This window comes from Aphelocoma coerulescens, chromosome 5 (genome assembly GCF_041296385.1).
Source record: "Aphelocoma coerulescens isolate FSJ_1873_10779 chromosome 5, UR_Acoe_1.0, whole genome shotgun sequence".
NCBI classification, from domain to species: domain Eukaryota; kingdom Metazoa; phylum Chordata; class Aves; order Passeriformes; family Corvidae; genus Aphelocoma; species Aphelocoma coerulescens.
In genome coordinates this window covers 23050073-23069399 of record NC_091019.1, presented here as the reverse complement: position 1 = coordinate 23069399, position 19327 = coordinate 23050073, and the positions used below count along the sequence as shown (strand labels likewise).

Sequence of the window (19327 nt, the reverse complement as noted above, 5' to 3'; positions counted from 1 at the left end):
GAGCTCACACTTTTGTATTATCTTCTTAATGATAATGATGCCTTTCCATCACTCAAGAGCAGTTTTCTAATCTTTGCTTTCATATTCCTGTTTATTATAGTTCTGGTCTAAAATGAAGGATGAACGCTGAAAATGCAAGTTCCATCAGGATGTTGCCAGCAAGTTATAGGGTGATTTGGGCATTTGTAGCATTGAATGTTTTATACTGTAGGGGGGGGAAGTCAGTTTCTTTTCGTACATAAGAAAGTAAAATACCTTTAAGAAGAGCCTGTTCTAGGGCAGGACAAAGACCAAAGAAATAAGAATGAAAACTGAAATAAAGATGGTAATTCCCTAGTTTCATTTTACTGACAGCTCACTCAAACTGGAAAGAATGGCTTTCATTTCCAAGGACTTGTGATCAAAGTCCTCCATTGTGATCAATGACCTCCAGGCCACTGCAGGTCCTCCAGCAAGAAACAGCTAACCCACAGATTGTTTTCTGAGGCATTTGGTCTTCAGCACTTGAATACAGAAGCTGTAAATACAGATAGAGGGTATGCCAAGCCACATCCTTTCTTTTGCTGTCATTTGGCAGCTTGGATATCTTTCTGTCATCTGTGCACAGCTGAAAGAGACTCAGTAGCCCTTAAGTTGTACTGGCCCCTAGAGAGACTTTCACATTGTCCTGTACTGCTGCAGCACAGTACATTCTGATATATTCTGGTCAACAGCCAGCTCTCTTTCCCCTACTATTCTTTTAAGTAGTAAAGATGTTTGTTTTTGTTGTTCCAGCTGTGGTGCCCAGAAAGGGAGACATAAATATAACTGTACTATTTATGTGTTTTCTAGCAGCCTCGGCTGCCTGCTTCTGGTACCTTTCAGTCCCAGATACACAACTAAAATTATGCAAGAAGAAATAGCAGAGTTGAGAATGTACATGTGCAGATAAAATAGAAGTTTAATTTTCTGTCATTATCTTTTGGCTTATTGAGAAGAAGTCAAGAACTTAATCAATCCTGACATATATTTTGGGTCTACTGGCATGCTCTATCTGTCACTAAGAATTTTAAAGGCTAACATGCAGCTCTGATTTCTGCTTCAGGGAAAAATGAAAGAGGAATTTACAGCTTGAGGAGGCAAAGGGAAAACTTGACTTATATAATGTTATATATAACTGAATTTCATGATATGATGCAGAATGGTTAAATGAGAGGGTACGGCAGGCATAGTACAGCTGGCATAGGGAATGATGTGATATTCAGTGGGTTTATTATATTTACAATGTCAGAGTTGAAAGCAGGAAAGTGATATAGGAATCTGCAGCTGGAAGAAGGAGAGGGGAAAAAATACAAAAATGTATTTCAAATATCTGTTTCTCTTGGCTCTCAAAGTAAGGCAAATAGGTAGGTTTCTGCAGCTGGTAGGAGGATGTGCAAAAGGAGCCTGTGGTTTGTTTAGTTTTTTTAGGGAAATGTATTTTTAAAATATTCCTGTGGACTGAGCAGCTCTTCCCACACCAGCAAGCCTCAGAGCTGTAAGTTTACCAGCAGTTCTGATGCACTAGTGGATGTTGCATTTCATTCTCAGCTTCAGCAGCATTGTTCCCACTGGCTAACCCAACCTTGCTTAGGAAATGAAAACTTCTGTACTGTGGAGCTGTAGCAGTGATGAATGTATGTAGAGGAAGGATAGCAATTCTGGAAGAAGTATTTCAAGGTGTCTTTCCAAAATAAATGGAGGGCAAGAGAACTTGCAGCCCAAACGGCTGGGTTTGGATCCTCCTGGCCTACAATTAGCAGTGCAACTGCAACTGTGATTCAGAACTGAAAAAGGGAAAAAGATGAGAAAAGAGGTGAAAAGCTCTGTGTCGTGCCACTGGTGCTGCAAAGTCAAGACACTGTCTGTTGGTGAAAGTGTTGTACTTATTAATCTGTGTTCAACAACTAATAGCTTCATTTTCCATCTTCTGGTGGCTGTGTTATGGTAGCCACAATGATCTAATCAGCTATGAAAAATGATGCTGCTGACATTACTATGTTAAGAAAAGGCACACAAGCCAACTTTCGAGCAAGCTTTTGCACACATAAACCAGACCTGAAGAATTTCTGAAATGAAATGTCATAAAAACATATTTTCTTTACTTACAAACACTGCCTTCTCCCAATTCTTCAGATCATTAAATAATGTTAAAGCAATGTTTCTAACAGAATGTAGAAGAGAAGGTTAATAAAATATCTAAGACCCAATTCCAGCCACTTTTCTGGAACCCATGGGTAAATGCAACCAGCCATGTAGAAATACTTGGAACAGCCCTTCAATAACATTTAAATTTGAGATTAAAAAAGGTTTTAAAAAATGTCTTACTCTATGAGTTTTTCAATATTTTTGATGAAAGCAAGTATCAGAACATCAGTTGATTTTACACTACTACCACCACCTGAGACTGTGGTCTTACCAAAATCACTTTTTCATGATTTGGTCATTGTGTAACACAGAGATGACTTTATGTCAAATCCTTAAACTTGGCACTCTCTTCTTCAGACTGGAGCTGAAAGGTTTCCGTATCAATTTTTTCTCAAGCCTCTCCAGTATCTGTTGGGTTGTTAAATCTTTCTATCTCCCATGCATACATACCCAGTGTAAGCTCCTTTACCAGGCAAAGTTTCCCAGGATTTCACAACTCTTACAGTTTCTCAGTTTAAAACCAAAGACAACACAGCAGTGACATTTAATGGGACAGTAATTATATGCCAACAGATGGAATAAAATGAGCTTATTTTGCTTGAGCCACAAACTGGGTACTCTCCAGATGTGAGCTGGCAAGCTTAGCAAATATCAGTGGTACGAGATTAGTGGCATTTTGCAGCAAAGAGAGAGGAATTAGGGAAAATGAGCTTGGACAGCTGAGCCGGTACTTAAACCTTCATTCAGTAACTCAGAAATAGATTACTTTGGTTCTGACTCTGTGCCTTGGCTCAGATCTAGATTCAGAATATTCACACCCAGTTGAAGTCTGGATGTTATGAACAGGCTCTAGACTGCAACTTTCCTACATTTATGTTGTTTACGTTGTCCCACTTGCCTGGAATTAATTGGTTGGTTGATTGGAACAAAAGAGTAAGTACAACTGTCTTTGTTTTTCATAGGATGTTTTTCATAGGGTTTTTTTGCCCCAAAAGAGGTCAGTGGCACTTTGCTGTTGATTCCTGACAGCTGAGACTTTGCCCTTTCTGTTGTGAGGAACTTCCTGGCTTCCTTTGGTTTGCACAGTGTACCATGTTGTGCATCAGTGTGCAGTTTGTACTGCTGAATCTCTCAGTACGTGTGCATGAGCTGGAGCATCTCCTCAAATGACCCTTTTAGATTTTGAATTCTGCCTCAATTATATTTATGTATTCTCTCTACCTTGTTTTTTTGGCATCCTATACTATCCCTCTGTCATCTGGCATCAGTGAATCCTTTCAAAATTTACTACCAGTCATGCAAAAAAATTAAGTAGGTGTTCTTTTTGTAGAGTTGTATTGCCAGGTTCAGTGTATCTAATGGCCTTAATTAAAAATCACTCCAGAAAGTCTTATTTTCCTATTCTACCACTCTGACCAGGTTTAAAATACTCTTCACAGGCATTGGATGAGAACTGTATAAAGCATTTAATTTGTGTGAAGCAGAACTGGAAGGATGTTTCTTTCCTATAGGTTGTTGGTTTGTTTCTCGGGGGAATTACTGTAGAGGTTTTTTCCCTTCTGGGTATTCCTTTGAAGCCAAAAAGAGAAAATTAACTGCTTCAGCAAAGATACTACACCACAAAGTCTTTAAATATGTAAGCCTGATAATGCTGAGGGAGAGGAGAAACTTGAATGGGACTATAATTCCACAGCTGAGAAAGGCAGATTTACCGATGTGTAGAGCAAAGATGTTAAAAAGGGCTCAAAAATTTATGTGGTCATGAATAAGCATGAATAATGAATGTTTATCAGTTGACATTTTATATATTTAGATGTTTTCTTCTTGGTGTTCTATAGGAAAAGGAGATGTCATGCAAATCTAGTACTAGAAATACTAGAACGGTTGTTTTGAAATTAATCACTGTCTTGGGAAATGAGGTCTTACATGCTAGCTTTTGTCACTTGGCAAATGTCTACACTATTAAACCTGGCCATTTTGTGTAAATGAATCTTCATGAATATACTTCTGAGAATTAATCAGTGTAATCACTTCTCTGACCTATTTGGCAAAGCAAGACTCAATTGCTTTAAGTCGGTTTAATTTGCAACCCTTGGTCAGAAGGTTTTTAGGAGTTTTATACTTACTGCAGATATGAAGAGGCAAATGAGACTGTAAATGATTTCAACATGTGTACTGCAGCAGGAAAGATAGCAGGACCCAGCTCCCATTTTTGCAGAATTTTGGTCAGGTGTGGGGCAGAATTCTGAATTCAGGGAAAATCCACAACTGTGACTTCACTGTTGACAGATAGAGCCACACTAAAGACAAGACAGGAGAAAGGTGGCATGTCTGTTTAATGGCATCCTGTCCAGAAAGTGCCAACAAACATATTTTTTTGCAATGAAGCATCTTAGCCTCTCTTGGCACCCTCCTACAATGAGGGGCACTCGTCAGTGAAATGCTGTCACAGGCTCATAATTTTGTAGGCCATGACCTATATTTGGATTGCTCATATGCCAAGCTCTGGCATACGTAGTGTGAGTGGGCATGCTGCCACACCAACAGATGGCCATCTGTAAAGATGGTGCCAGAAGAAGAGCTTCAATAGCCTAAGCATTATGGAGATATTTCAGGCATTTTTGTTCCCCATAGTTTGCTCACTAAGAGTAAAGGGAGAGGCCTTCTGTTAATTCATACTAGAAATGAGAACAGCTCATTAGATCCAAAATCCTTTTCTCTGGCTGCATTAAGTTCAGTGCTCCAATAAATTCAGATTAAACAAAGGGCAGTGGTGTGAGCTGGGCACCCTGATACTGAAACCTCCAGCTCCAGAAGCCGGCACTGGGGGATGTCAGTCAAGCACGGCTCTGCAGTTTGGCTGGGATATAGCACACATTCTTTGCCAAACTCCATGAGAATAAGCAGCTGGGACATGGCAGTTTGAACATCCTCCCTGTCTGAACAAGTCCCTTGGGAAAGCCAGCTTCTCCCATTTCCCTTGAAAGCTCCCATCTCTCTATTCAAAAGATACCTTAAGCTTCCTGAAATGAGTGCAGTAACTGTACCAGAAACAGGGCTGCCATGCCCTACTTTTTCTTCCTCTCATACCATTCAGCCTCTGCCTTTTCCTTCTTTTGTAGGGACCGGATGAGAACATCAGTCAATGTAGTGGGGGATTCTTTTGGTGCTGGCATTGTCTACCACCTTTCCAAGGCAGAACTTGACACCATTGATTCCCATCACAAAGGGCATGAAGACATTGAAATGACCAAGACTCAGTCAATCTATGACGACATGAAAAATCATAGGGAAAACAACTCAAACCAATGTGTTTTTGCAGCTCACAACTCAGTCATGGTAGATGAGTGCAAGGTACCTTTCACATTTATGGATATTGAGACATGTATATAGCACTGCATGCTTTATTTTATCTTATTTTATAACTTGCATGTATTTTTCAAATCATTCTGCAAATAACAATGTGACAACAAGGTCCATGAACCCCAGACATTTTGAATGTGTTTGAGCAGTTCAAAAGATGTTTTTTTGCACTCTTCTTAAAACTTGTCATTTGATGGGAAAAAATCATGTACTTTGTTTACATATCAAAAGGCAAGATGCAGCGTATTATGGAATATGCCAAGACACAGAGAATATGGCATCACCTTCTATGGACATTTACTTAATTTTCTGTGGCAACAGAGAACTTAATTGCCAACCCAAGTGAAGGATGGCTGCAGTTCTGATGCAGGTGTTGTCACTTGCTGACTGCCTTCATGATATGCTGTTCAGAGGTCGACGTGTTGAATGCGCTTTAGCATGAGAATGCTCCTGCACTCACACAGCATGCTTCTGCTTCGCTTCCATCAGCGTTCCTTCCCCAGGCACTAAGGCACAGTCACTGTATTCCCTCTGTAACCCTTGCTGTAACTAACATGCAATATTAATATGAATAATAATGTCTAGATCAGAGTGAAGTGAGCTTGAGCAACCCCACCAGTTGAATGAGAAGACAGTTCAGGAGGTTAGTGGTTAAAAGTTCATTAAGAACCCACCAATGGGATGGGGCAGTTTAAAATCCAGAGAGAGATTTTGAAAAGGAGGAGAAAAGAGAGTGAAACAAGGTAGAACTTCTAATTTCATGGTCCTTTTTTTGTATTTATAAATGCTCCAGTCTGATGCTGCACACTGTCTTTGAGACAGTGGGGTTTGCCAATCAGCTTACCTTAGCCATTTATCCAGACAGATTCTCTTGTTTCTTCCAGCTGCCACAACTGAGCCAGTATCTAGCTGTGAATGACTGCACTAAGTCCAATAGCAGATCACCATTTATATTGGAAATATAAGTCCTATATTACAATTTTCACTTGTCTCTAGCCTGGCTGGAAATATTCTTTAGAATTATTTTTTTTTCCTAATGTTTGCTTCTTGAGAATGCAAGCCAAACCTGGATTTTCAGGGGAAAATGTAATACTGAATTCAGAAAAAAACCAAACAAACAGCTTTCATCCTATCTTCAGTTTTTCCCTGAATGTTCCAAGGTTTCAGTAAAGTGATTTTTTTTTTTTTTTAATCATGCATTTTTTCTGACATGGCTCTCTCATTTCTCTTCAGACCCACTCTTTTTCCATGAGAAAAATTTAAAAACTAAGATCTGAAATGGAAAGAGAATATATGCTTACATAAAATTGAAAATTGTCATTAATTTATACTTCTCAAAAAAGGGAAGGACACAAGACATTAAAATTTGAAGAAAAAAAGAAACTGTCTGGAAATAAAGATAGAAAGCATGTGCACACACAGTTTTTGGATAACTTCTTTTGGAATTTTTTGAACACCGTTTTTAAGTTAAATAGACAGTGCTGATTTCAGTAGGTTTAAGATTCTGTTTGTGGAACTGAATACTGATGATTTTATCTGCTCCCAGTCTCTGAGATTTGCACAGAGATCCAAGTCAAGTTAGAAAGTAGTAGCCTGTTGGTGCAATCAATACTTGCTGCACTTCCTTTTCTCTTCTGTTTCTCATATCATTTCCCTCAGCTGAGGCAATAGCTTGCCTCAAAAACATGGATTAATGGTGCTGTATGTCATCCTAAGCACACCCTTTAATTCAAGTTTGGGACCAGTGATGTATGAGCTAGAAATGTTTGTCCTTTTAAATTGTTTTAGGTTTGGTCTGCTCACAGTCTCAGCTTGCACTTTGAAACTCATGAAAAGAGCCAGGCTTTACTGGATTGAGCACAAGACTGACTTTGAGCAGCCCACTTCTCTTTTCTGTCTGCAAGCTGCCAAAAGGATGTGTTGTTGGGACCTAACTGATGAGCTATGAATATATGCTGACACTTGCAAAGCATTTGGATCATGTTGAAGTGGTCTACAACTCCCAAGTGTTAGACTTGCAAAGGCAACAGAGTGTAGGATCTGGGACTTCAAAACAGCTGCTAAATTTAAAAAAACATCTCTTCATCCTGTCCAATGCACTGGTGGGTTGAAAAGCTTACTGCAACTCTGGTCAGGATATGGAAAAGCTGATCTACTAGAATGCCCTTTCTATTTACTTTCTGTAATATATTCCGTGTATAACACTAGTAGTTTATAATTTTGCATGGTCATTGTACATAATTAATAAGTAGTTTACCTTTATATGGGGTTAGAGTGGTTGTTATTGCATGATATTTTTGTATTTTTTTATTATCATATTTCACATGACTCTGTGTGATTTTCATTTCTGAATAAGCTGTTCATTCCTGTATTTGCATGTTTTCCCCTTCCAATTATCTAAGAAAAAGCTTGACTTTGTTTCAAAAATCAGTGCATTTTGTCATGTTTCCATGTCCCAATGCTTCCATGCATCCTGTTTATCCAGCATGGGGAATTTCAGCTCTGTCTTTAAGTTTTCAATTGAAGCTGAAGATGTTAACTTATAAGGTAAGTTAGGAAAAAGTAAGCCATCCATTTAGAATTAAATGAAAGATATTCTCACATTATCAAGATCTGCAACACTTTTGTAAAGTTAAATTGACATTTTACCTTTTTTGATTTTTGATTATTTAAAGTCATTTGGCTGGAGATACCTTTCTTGAAACTCGGGTTCATTTATACTGATCTCTGGAATGGAACATATGACACACTGTTCACTGTGAGTTGGTAGATCTCTACAGGTCTTCTACCATACTTAAAACCTAAAAATTCCAGCATGTATCTTTACAGAAAAGAGTGAGGTTTTGCTGTACATTGTGTGCGACCAGTTTAGCATTACTGTGAATTTTTAATTGGACTACAGTCAAAATATTTCACTACATTGTTACAGTGGTATGATGAACAAAGCTTTCACAACATGTCTTTTCTCCCATTTCTTTAAAGGTGGTGTAATTGTAGGTGAGTTTGTGTAGAGACACACCTCTGATTATTCTGGCCTTGCATATTTTTCATGTTGTTGCATCAGTTACGCAGCTTTGCTAAGGAATTCCACTGAAAAAAATATGATTTTCTACACTAAAAAAATAAATAGTCTGTTTTTGAAATAATCCAGAGAAATCTACAAGGGATAGAAAGGAGTAGAATCTGACATATTTATTTAAAAAAAACCTGCAGTGAAGGTTAAGAAAATGTGGAACATTTTTCTACTACTGATGTTTTCTAGTCATTTTAATAAATAAATGAACAAGAGTGTCACTATTTGAGAGTGTTGTGAATTCTGAATAAATATATTTTACTTATATAATAAGTGACAGTGTATGTAATTCCTGCAAATACCATAACCTTTCATATAAAACTCACTACTTTTCTTCTCAAAGTGCCTTGGCCTTTAAGTCGTTTGTTGATGATAATTACTTGCAGGTAACACTGGCAACCAATGGCAAATCTGCAGACTTCAGTGTTGTTGAAGAAGAGCCTTGGAAACGTGAAAAATAAGTGAAGAGATTCCTAGCTGCATCCTTAATAAGTCCTGAAGCTATCTTCTGGCAGAAGATACCACGATTAAAGAAGATTTCTCCTTTTTTTTTTTTTTTTCTATTTAACATCTACCATTTCTGCTTAATTTTGTAACTGAAACTTAGCAAAGATCTCATCAAGTCATTGTAGTGTCTTTGCCAAGCAATGATCCATAGCCATCTGTCTCCCCTGTGTTACAGTTTGGATGATGCACCTGGAGAATGCTCCATGCAGTGCAATGTGCTCTCACCCACTTCCCCTTTCATTCAAGACACAGAGAATGTAAATGCTGCAAAATGGGAAGATCAAAGTGCCAGTACAGTTCACTACAGGGACTCAGGGTCACAGATACAAGAGAACATAACACCACGTAAGCCTTCAAGTGTTTTGGTGACTCTTGTGGCATACCCGATCTGTTTCTCACTGTATGGCTAAAATACCTTTTGAAAACATCCGTAAAGATTTCTATTTGTTTTGATAATAACAAGCACTGTACTTTTGTGCCTAGTTGTACTTTAAACTGACCTTAGATCCAGGGGCAAGATTAATGCATAGAAGTCAATAAATTATCCCAGACATTTTGTTAGATCAGTACAACTAAAGCTTAGCATCAAGAGAAGACCTTAGATTTGTAGGTGCATGGGGTGTGTTTTTATCAGATGTCCCAGGGCAGGTGCAGCCTCTGTTTTATGCTGGGGCTGTGCTGCTTTGTGACCACAATGCACCATACAATGCAAGGCAGTATAACTACAGGGGTGGTAGTTGCTTCACTAAATCTATGTCTGATGTGCAAAATACAGAAAACCATGGACTCAGTTGTGCCGTTTTTAATCAAAGTAGGTAGTACCTTACTTTTTACCCTTCTCCACTGATGTCAGAGGGATTTCTCACGTGGATGGGATACTCAAGTAAGGTACTACTGAGATTGATTATGGATGTCCTGATTGGGTATTTGATAATGAACTGCAAACAAATTCTGAATCCATTATTCTTACAGAATTTTTGAACGTGATCATCAGTAGCATTTGCTATGAAGTGAAAGCCATCTTTCAAGTATGTCACGTTTCAGAGAGTGGCTAAATCCTGAATTCATTGCTAAACCAAATTCCATATAAGGTTAAGAGAATTTGTCCAGGGTTAGGACTGAATGAAAATGAAACCAGAATTTCAGGATTTAGGCCAGTACATTGAATTTACATCTCTCTCTCTCTTTTGCAGAGTAATAAGTATATAACTCCCTAATGTCAAAGAAATGTATCTTTGAGCACATGGCATCTGAATTAATGAGATGGTGTTTTGTCAACATGCTATATCTGACTAAACCTGTCGGAAGAAATTGCAGTGAGAATAATCACCTTGTGAAATTTTTTAAAGGTTCTTGTTAATACTTAGCAATTTTTAAGATACTGGTGAATCCCATTATACTGTTACCACGTTCCATAGCAAAGCTGAGCCACATGGCCTTGGAAGGTTCTACTCACAGAACAAGCTTTGTGCAATTTTGAGGGGAATTCTCAGAAGTTTTCAGAATTAATCAGAATATGAGCATATGTTGAAGTTAAAAATGGCAAGAAACAGAGTTCGAACATTTATGGAAATAGGCCATTCAGTGTCTGTGCTCAGACCTGTCATGGGTTTACACAGGAATAATGTGTTTAACCGTAGAGTGTTATTTGGCTCTGTAGAAGCTGTTAAAGTAAAAATATAATCTGCATTTTGTTCATCTGCATTTATATAAATATCTCTGAAACTGCACACGGACCTGAGCCAGCCAAGGCTACTTGCATGATCAATGATGTGCAAGATCAAGTCCATTATCAGAGTATCCCTCATTTAAGCATTTATTATGGAATATTTTTCTTACCACAGTATTTTTGTCATCACTTGAATGCTATGGCCAAGCAAATCCTAAGCAAAATGGCATATATAATTTAATAAATATTGAACCACTGTGAATTCTGTAGGCCTGTAACATTAGAGGGGGAGGCCTCTTCCAAAGGCCTCCTGAAGTATCTTCAGGATTTTATTTTACTTTTTTTGTGAAGGATGGAATTGTAGGTTATTCAGAGAAGTGGCAGACAGGTTGTATTCTCTTTTCTTCAGTCATTGCTATTAGCATATCCAGAGTTAACCTCTATCTAGCTATTGCTTCCCAAGTAGCATTCACTGGGTTATGTGCCAGAAATGTGCCTGGGATGATGTGTAGGTACTGTAAAATGTTCCCTACTCTGAGGGTGCTGACTCTCATCAAGTGAAATTCACTCTCACTCGAGTGGTAGTTATATCCAAGAATAATACACAGCATTTACCCCGATTTATATCCAGCGTTCTTGAGCTGTTTCGTGGCACAACTCATCCAATAATAGATGATTTTTCATCCTCTTCACCATAGCAGTTTCTTGAGAGCAGGCACACTGATTGCTTGTGTTGAAAGTAGCTTTAGAAAACTGGTCCATATACTCTTAACTGTCATTTGAAACTGTTTAACAGTTGGAAACAAACAGGAATGTCAGCAACGTGACTAGGCAGCTCCACAAAATTACATATTGAGAAATACTCAGAATATGCTTACAGTTATCCACTTGGGATGTAATGTCCTTTGAAGAGTGCTTCTTTGGATGGAGACTAGGGAAGGAAGGAATGCAGTGCTAGAGAAACCCCACCCACATATGGGAGAATAAATTTGGATCTTTTGATAGGATTAGAATAGCAGACTGTGATTTTAAAGTGGTAATTCTGTAGATACAGTAACTCAGGGATTTTTCAAAATATAATTATGATGGTATTTCTCTATTTAAATGTGGATGTGGGAGAGGGAGAAATGTTGGATTTCGTGTATTCCTCTGCTTGTAGCCTGACTGAATATTTAATATAGTGTTACTCCAGAGCAGCACTGTATTAAATCATCAAAAAAGCTTTCCATTTCTGTGGGAAAATATAACTCACTCTTGGCTTTCATTTCTCTATTTGCTCATTCCACATGAGGCCGTGTTGCTACTTAACTAAATAAACAGAAAATAACCCAGGGACCATCCACTTCAGCTTATCCAAGGTTCACGTTTCAGCAGGCAGTGCTGGTTACTGGCCAGCCTCCTTTTACTTTTACTTTTACTAGGAGTGTCAATGCATTAATATGCATCTGGCAAATTTTTTGTATCTGCTCACAGTGCTGGGGTGGTAAAGGAATAGCTCAGTGAAAAGTCATTGGTTTCTGTGTAGTCCATATTGACATTGTTTTCTGTATCATCTCATTTGCTGCTCTGTCAGTTCCCCCAACCTTTGTCTGTGCAACTGTGATACCCTTTGGCATTTGGGTTGCTGGCAGCACACTGGCACATGGAGAAGTCTAGACCAGGCAAAGACTCGGTTCATTGCATACTAAATGACATACATGCTTACACATTTGCTTTATGCATTTGCTGCTGAAGCTGGGTCAGCATTTTCGTAGTATCTGTTCACTGAAAGTAAAGGACACTCTATGTTAGAACTGCAGGAGAGATGGAGCACTTTGCCACTTAAATTGTTTCTTCCTTGCTTCTCTTGGAAGACAACGGCTGCACCAGCCTTTTAAGAAATGTGTGTGGGTCTTACACACAAAGATTCTTCAAATAGGTAGGGCAGAAGCCACTTGATCATTATTACAAGATGTGCTCTTTCCATTTGAATTGATGAGAAACTCAGCATGTCTTTGAAAAAGTTTGCAATAGTAAAAACTGTGCCTGCAATGCTTTGTGACATGAAAGTCCCACTGAAATCTGTGAGAGTCACAATCTTCCAGGAAAAGTCAAGTCCCTTCCTGTCTCTGTTAAGTTATAAGACATTTCACAATCTCATCCTAGGGAATAGTCTTTGCTATTTATAATGAAGTTGATACATCCAAAAGATTTCTGCCAAGATACTTCTCTTACACCTAATTGTTTCAGTGCTGCAAGTGCAGCACTGAATTTAAAACTCAGCACAAAAATAAGGATTGCTCTCATTACAGATTTTTCTCATGTTTTCTCTGAGATACAGCTGAGCTTCATTTCCTTCTCAAAGCACATGGAATTCCAGACCTCATGCCACTTTTAAAAGCAGGAGTAATATAGATTTCTAATCTGTTTTCCATCACTCCTAGGGTAATTAGTTTTTCAGTGGTAGACACACAGATGAGTAGACCGTTCATGTGAGAAACTGAAGCATCAGCATGTGAACAAATTTTCTCTGGTGACTGCCTGGATTTCCTTTGCTTCCTTGCCTTCACTCGTGTTATTTCAGCCTTGTTGTAGCAACACAGCAGCAGTCGCACAAATCCCCGTAACTATAGGTAATGTTAAACCTCCCCTCTAACATTCACTTCTCTTTTTATCTTTAAAAGGACTCTGAGCTTTAGCACCAGGCTCAGAAGAATCCTTTTGTGGAGGTGTAAAGGAATAACTGTTTCTCATCTCTTTAATTTCCATTCAGCTCTTTTTATTGCTGTATTTGAATTAATTTACAGAAGGATAAATAAGGGCACTTTATAAAAATGTACTGTAATACTATTCTGTTATGAGCCTGAAGACTATTATGATTTTATTACTGTGACTTTTAAGGCCACAATGAAGATATTTTTCATATTAGCCATTATGATAGGTGTATAGTCCATTGGGACAGTTCACCTCACCATACAACACTATGTAGAAGCTCCTGTTCCCAGCAGAAAGCATTCTTGGAAAGATTAGTTATTTTCTTCACTCCAGCAATATTGGTGACTTTGAAGGGAAAATATTTACCCAGTTTCCTTTGTCTAAAGAATGATTCAGAGAGTGTAGTTTCAAGCACTAAAAAGAACAAAGGATTTAAAATTGTGAAGTGTCAAAGAAGGCAGTCAAGCTGTTAATGAACTGTTCAGCTTTGCCAAGGTGTTTTTGAAAATGTTGTGTTCTTGCTCATGATTTTCCTGAAACAATGTATTCGGTGCATATTCCTTCCAAAGTCATCAATCTTTCTTCCCTCATGGGCACCAAGGCTGTATCTCCCCCCAGACAACGCACAGACTTGAGGCAGGACTCCTGGTAAAGCCCCCAGGAGCAGTGCCTGGGTACAGGCTCTACAATGGGTGCCTCCCTCATTTTTTCTTCCTGGTCATACTTTATGTTCAATGGAAATCTGCTGCTATGAATGAGTCAAACCGCTGCTGATGCCCAGGTGCTGGTAATTCTTTTACTTCTCTTTTGAGTGGCCTCCCTGGCACAAGGCTCCGAGGAACTGTCCCTCACAGGTGCCCACCATCCCAGAGACATCTTCTCCTGTTTAGGGGAAACCCAGTGACTCCCCACTAACGGGTTGATACAAATCTAACAGATAAGGTGGTTGTGCAGTTGCAACAATGAGTCTTATAAAAAAGCCAGGCTTCAAACATTGGAAAAGCCTAGAGCACATGGCTGAGCCACTGAGTAGGTCTCTACTAGTCCAGGATGGAAATAGCCAACAGGCTAATGCAAGGTTTGGGGAGACAAGAAGACTTGTGAGGTTTCTCACTTCACCCAACCTTTGATCCCCTCTCATTTCTAACTCCATCCTGCTGCAGAGCCAGTGCTGATCAATGCTAGAGCATTCAATCCTTCTGCTCTTCTACACAACATTCAGGAGCCCTGCAACTGTTTTTAATGATGCTCTGTGGCACACACCATTGCACGAAGGGAAGCTGTCATAGGCAGCATCACACAACCTGGATTGTCTCGTTCCTGTATATTGCTTTGTACATAAATAGTGTTGTCTGCTGGAATTTTTGTATCATTCTTTTCCATTCTGTTTTCTACAGTTTTTTAAAGACTGTATGCAAAGTGTGCTTGCATATTGATTTTGCAGTCAGTATTGTAGATTATATCATTTCCATTTTGGTGTTTTGTATGGACTTGTGAGTTCTTGTGTACTACAGGTTGTCCTTCCTACTTAAAGACAATTGCATACACTTCCATCCAATATATCCTGCTCCTTTCTTAAATATATCTTATTTCCTATGATCTGGTATGAACTCTTGCTTGTAGAATACATCAGAAAAAGCTGAACATGTATTTATAGTGTTAAATATTGTGTGCTCAACACTGATTTAGTTAAGAATAATACAGGTTTTAGGGGTTTGTACTTGTTCTCTAGAAACTACAGTGTAGACTGAATTAAATTACCTAGTATCTGTAATTTACAGACACACAAATATTTTCTTAGAATGTTTTCTATGTGATCATATAAGGTAGGGAAATAATCCTTTAAAGGTGACCTATACCTTAGAACAAAACCAGTTTTCTTCAATGAAATATTTTTGTGTTATGTTTGGTAATCAATTATAGACAAAGCACAAAATGCAAGAAGCAAATAGGAATTTCAAGATGTCCTTAAATGCTGCAGTTCATCATGGAACAATACTATAATAATCTGAGCAATCTTCTAGATTGACTGTCTTGGGCAATTGTCCCTCACTTTTATAATTTTTCCTGATGTTACCTTTGCCAAATCCTGCAGTTCTTCCTTAGGACCTGTTAATGTATAATAGACTGGCTCAGAATGCAGTTTATAGAAAACATATCTGGGTAGGCAAAAAACATGTAGTCAGGTACCCCATCCATCTTGCTACAATACAGTGTGTGTGAGTTCAGCCTGTGGAAAAAGTTCAGGATTTTGCCACCTAATTTTGCCTTCTTGAAAAAGGACCAACAGAACCACCATGGGACCAATGTAATTGGGTAGCATCCATACAAATACCTCCTGTTAAGATCTTATGTGTTTTAAAGAGAATAACACTATATTTTTGGACCCAAATGACAGTTACTTCTCATTTTGGTCATCTCTTCCCATTAGGCAAATACCTGTTGGAATTAAGGCCGTGGCTATAATAATTTCAGCTTAATTAATAAGGAACTGTTTTTAGACGAATAAAAGTAAACTAATAGAAATATTCCTAACAACCGTATAACAAACAAAAAAATCTTCTGTGGCCTACTAGCTCTTTGACTGTAATTCAAAACAAAGAAAACATTGAATAGGAAGGACTGCTGTCCCAGTGTGACTGATACTGGGTATCTCTTCAACTATTCAGAAATCTGTGGGGCTATGTTATTCTGCTGAGGTTTTGGAGCCTAAGTTTCTAGTAGATATATATGTAGGAAGTGTGTTGACATACCCTTGTATTTTAATCTATATTGTATTTTAAATCAGATGTAACAGGTATTAACTTAATAGGAATCACAGGTAGAATAGTGCTGAGTTACTAATAGCTGTAAAACCTTATTGATACCAGTTTTGACATTTTGTTGAAGCATGATGTCCAGTGCCTCTCTGCACTTAGTGTAGATAACGTAGCTATCAACACGTAATTTCAGTGAAATGGTGTATACAGTATGTGTAGCTGTGCTTTAAATTAATTTAATTGGTTTCTGTGTGTTGAGCCATAGCCGAAAATTAGACTGTGTTTTAAAATTTTGTTCTACTTTCTGTTTTTCATTTGTATCTGGGTTTCTTTCTTTTGACTGTTCAACTGATTAGGTTCCACAGCTTAGTAACTACTTTATCTGTCTCTTATGGAGTACCCAGTTTTAATAACATTCAGAGTCCGGTATGCATCCAGCTCATTGTAAATATGTTAATTTTAGTTTTCAACTATCTAACCAGTATGTTGTGTGTTAGAAGCTGCATGTGTGTAGTTCCCTGGCAGTGAGTGGAAGTGATCCCAGCATAGATTTGCTGCCTGGTGAGTACACTTGTTATGACATAAAGAATTAATGTTCACCTGGAGTGATAAGTTTCTGTTTTATTTTCTTCTTGTTTGCTTGAAATGTTTGGACTCTTTATCACCAGAAGCTTAGTAAGTCACCGTTTAAATTGGCACAATGAACGAGGGGAAATCCATCTACATGCATTCCTGTTGGATGCCCTGGCTGCTCTTGGCTCTGTGCATCATTCAGCCCTTAGTCACATGCCACTGTATCACAGGATCCCTCTGAGTCACTTCCAGTTACTCCTTGACCACAGATGCCAGGAAAGCAGTGCAGTCCTGTGGCTGTGACTGGGCAAGCCTGCAGGCAGCAAGGGGCTGCCAGATCTCTCCAGAGTGCCTGAGGAGTCCGAGTAGGAACCTCTGCTTCATCCCCTTAGCAGGAACAGTCTCGGAGAAAGATGGGCAAAGGGGCAGTGTTTATTTCATTGTTAAAAAGGGATACGATCATTTATTGGAAAAGAAATGCCAAGCAATGCTTCTAAAGCTACTGTGGTTGCTGTACAGGCCTGTTACTTACAAAAGTATGTCTGATCATGAAAAACACATGTGAACTACATAGTGGCAAAAATCTTCTGAAATCAGAGCTACAGTTCAGATCTGTGAGAAAATAAAACCTTGCAGCAAGAAGAAGCAGACTCATTCCTAGATACTCTGGACCTGGATCTTATAAATATAATCATCTCCTCTAGGCAGAAAGAAATAAAAATCAGGCCCCAATGCACAGAAACTATCCTGCTTGAAGAGTCCCATATGATGCTTCAGGATGAATTGCACACTGGAGTATTGTGTGCTGCCTGCTCGTCATCCCTTGCCCCTTCTTTAAGGTGACCAGGCATGAGCTGAATGCTTTGCGATGTTCTGTTGTAAAAAGGATAAAAAGGAAGAGGGATAAGGTTGGTCTTCACACTCAGAAAGTTCTGCAGATTTTGAAATGACATACTGTACAGTATCTATAGCACAGTTTGTTTAGAAATTAATAAATGCAGATGATAAAATTTCTCCCAACTCTGGGCTCTGTTCTTGTATATTGTAGTTGGAATGCCTTGTAGACTGATTCTATTTTTGTAGTTCAGATCCTTCCTCTTTACAAGGGTTGTTAGTCATTTGCTTTTAATGCTTTCTTACAGAGTGAACTGATTTCTGTAACTTTAATGTATAAAACAAACTAGACATTCTTTCTATGCTGGAAATAGTCATGAATATAATATTTCACTAAGTGTTGTACCTCTTATGTACATATCATCAATAAATGTTGATTCATAATTTTCATGGCTTACAACTCTGAGTTTTAATTTCAGCCTGGGCTCAATATGGGAATGCTTTGTGTAGGAGTTTAGATAAAGCAGTCTGATGTGAGAGGCTGCCTGTTCTGAAAACTACATGCAGGGTGGAAGATGGACCTGACTTTGCCAAAGAGTCAGAAATCTCACCCCTCACTTTATCCTCCAAATATTCCAGGATGCCGGCTGCAAATGAGCTCATTTCCCACAAAGGCCAGGATTCACTAACTCCAGTTCTTGGCAATGAAGCCTAGAGAAGTGAAAAGAGATGTTAGAAGAGTAGGAGGATACAGATCAATGGTTGCAGTTGCTTTAGAAACCTACTTCCCTCCCCTGGCTGCTAAAAAATAAATCTTTTATTCATAGCCTTTCTAAAAAAAATAATAAACAAAGCCTGTAGCAGAACTTCTGGAGTTCTTTGTAAAGAAATAAACAGTATTTAACACATAAATTAAGAGATCTCATGGAGTGAACCATGGCCCAGGGGAGTGGCAGCTGCCAAGTATGGAGAGAAAGCTCCAACGTTTCTGCATGCTCGGAATAGCAGGCGCTACGGAAATAGCAGAGCTACCGGTGTGTGATAAAGGCACAACCGAAACCTCGGCTGTAAGGACTCACAGTGTGCACAACCCTGGCCTTATTTCTTCTTAATCATCCACTTGATAGATTTCCAAAGAAATCCAGGCATGGCAGGAAGTGGCTTTGGCAGTGCCTCAGCTGGCAGTCTGCCCTCTGAGTCAGTAACGAACTAAGTCCTGATGTGGTGCTAGGAGGATCTTTGGGCAAAAAGTAAATGTGAGGCCCCAGCTATCTGCTGCCATTTTGATACCAGGGCAAAAAATGTCCTGATCTGGTCTCATCAACAAGTGTCATTAATAAATGCATTCTGCTAATCATAAAATTCCTGGCTGGGGTTTGGCCAGGATGCCCGTCACTCGCATACTTCATGTGCACTGTGTACGTTTGAATTCCTTCCGTAAAAGGTGTCTGTTCTTCTGTTACACAGCATGATAAAAGTTTAAAATTAAAGACTTGACACTGACCTATGTTTGTTGCTTTTTCAAAGCCATGTTTCTGCAAAATCACCTAAAATAACCAACCCATGCAGGAACCAGAATTGCGATTATATGAAGCTGACCCTTCTGAAAATACACACCCCAAAGGTTGATTCTCTAAGCCCTTGAAAGCCACTTGTACCCCTTTTCTCCATGTCTGTAGCCTTAGAGAA

General features: G+C 38.8%; 1 protein-coding gene across 7 annotated transcripts in view; it reads left to right on the top strand.

Annotated features, from left to right (window-relative positions):
- Positions 1-9155, top strand: part of SLC1A2 (solute carrier family 1 member 2) — an 82055-nt gene extending 72900 nt beyond the window's left edge. For 6 of the 7 annotated variants that reach the window (XM_069017117.1, XM_069017112.1, XM_069017113.1 and 3 more), the window contains 2 exons: positions 5289-5520; positions 8989-9155. In XM_069017117.1, coding sequence (XP_068873218.1) covers positions 5289-5520; positions 8989-9063 — 307 coding nt within the window. In that variant the 3' untranslated portion in view covers positions 9064-9155. Of the gene's footprint in view, positions 1-100; positions 2372-5288; positions 5521-8988 lie in introns of those variants that run through there. The other variant, XR_011151360.1, reaches the window with a different exon arrangement.
- Positions 9156-19327: the final 10172 nt, after the last annotated feature.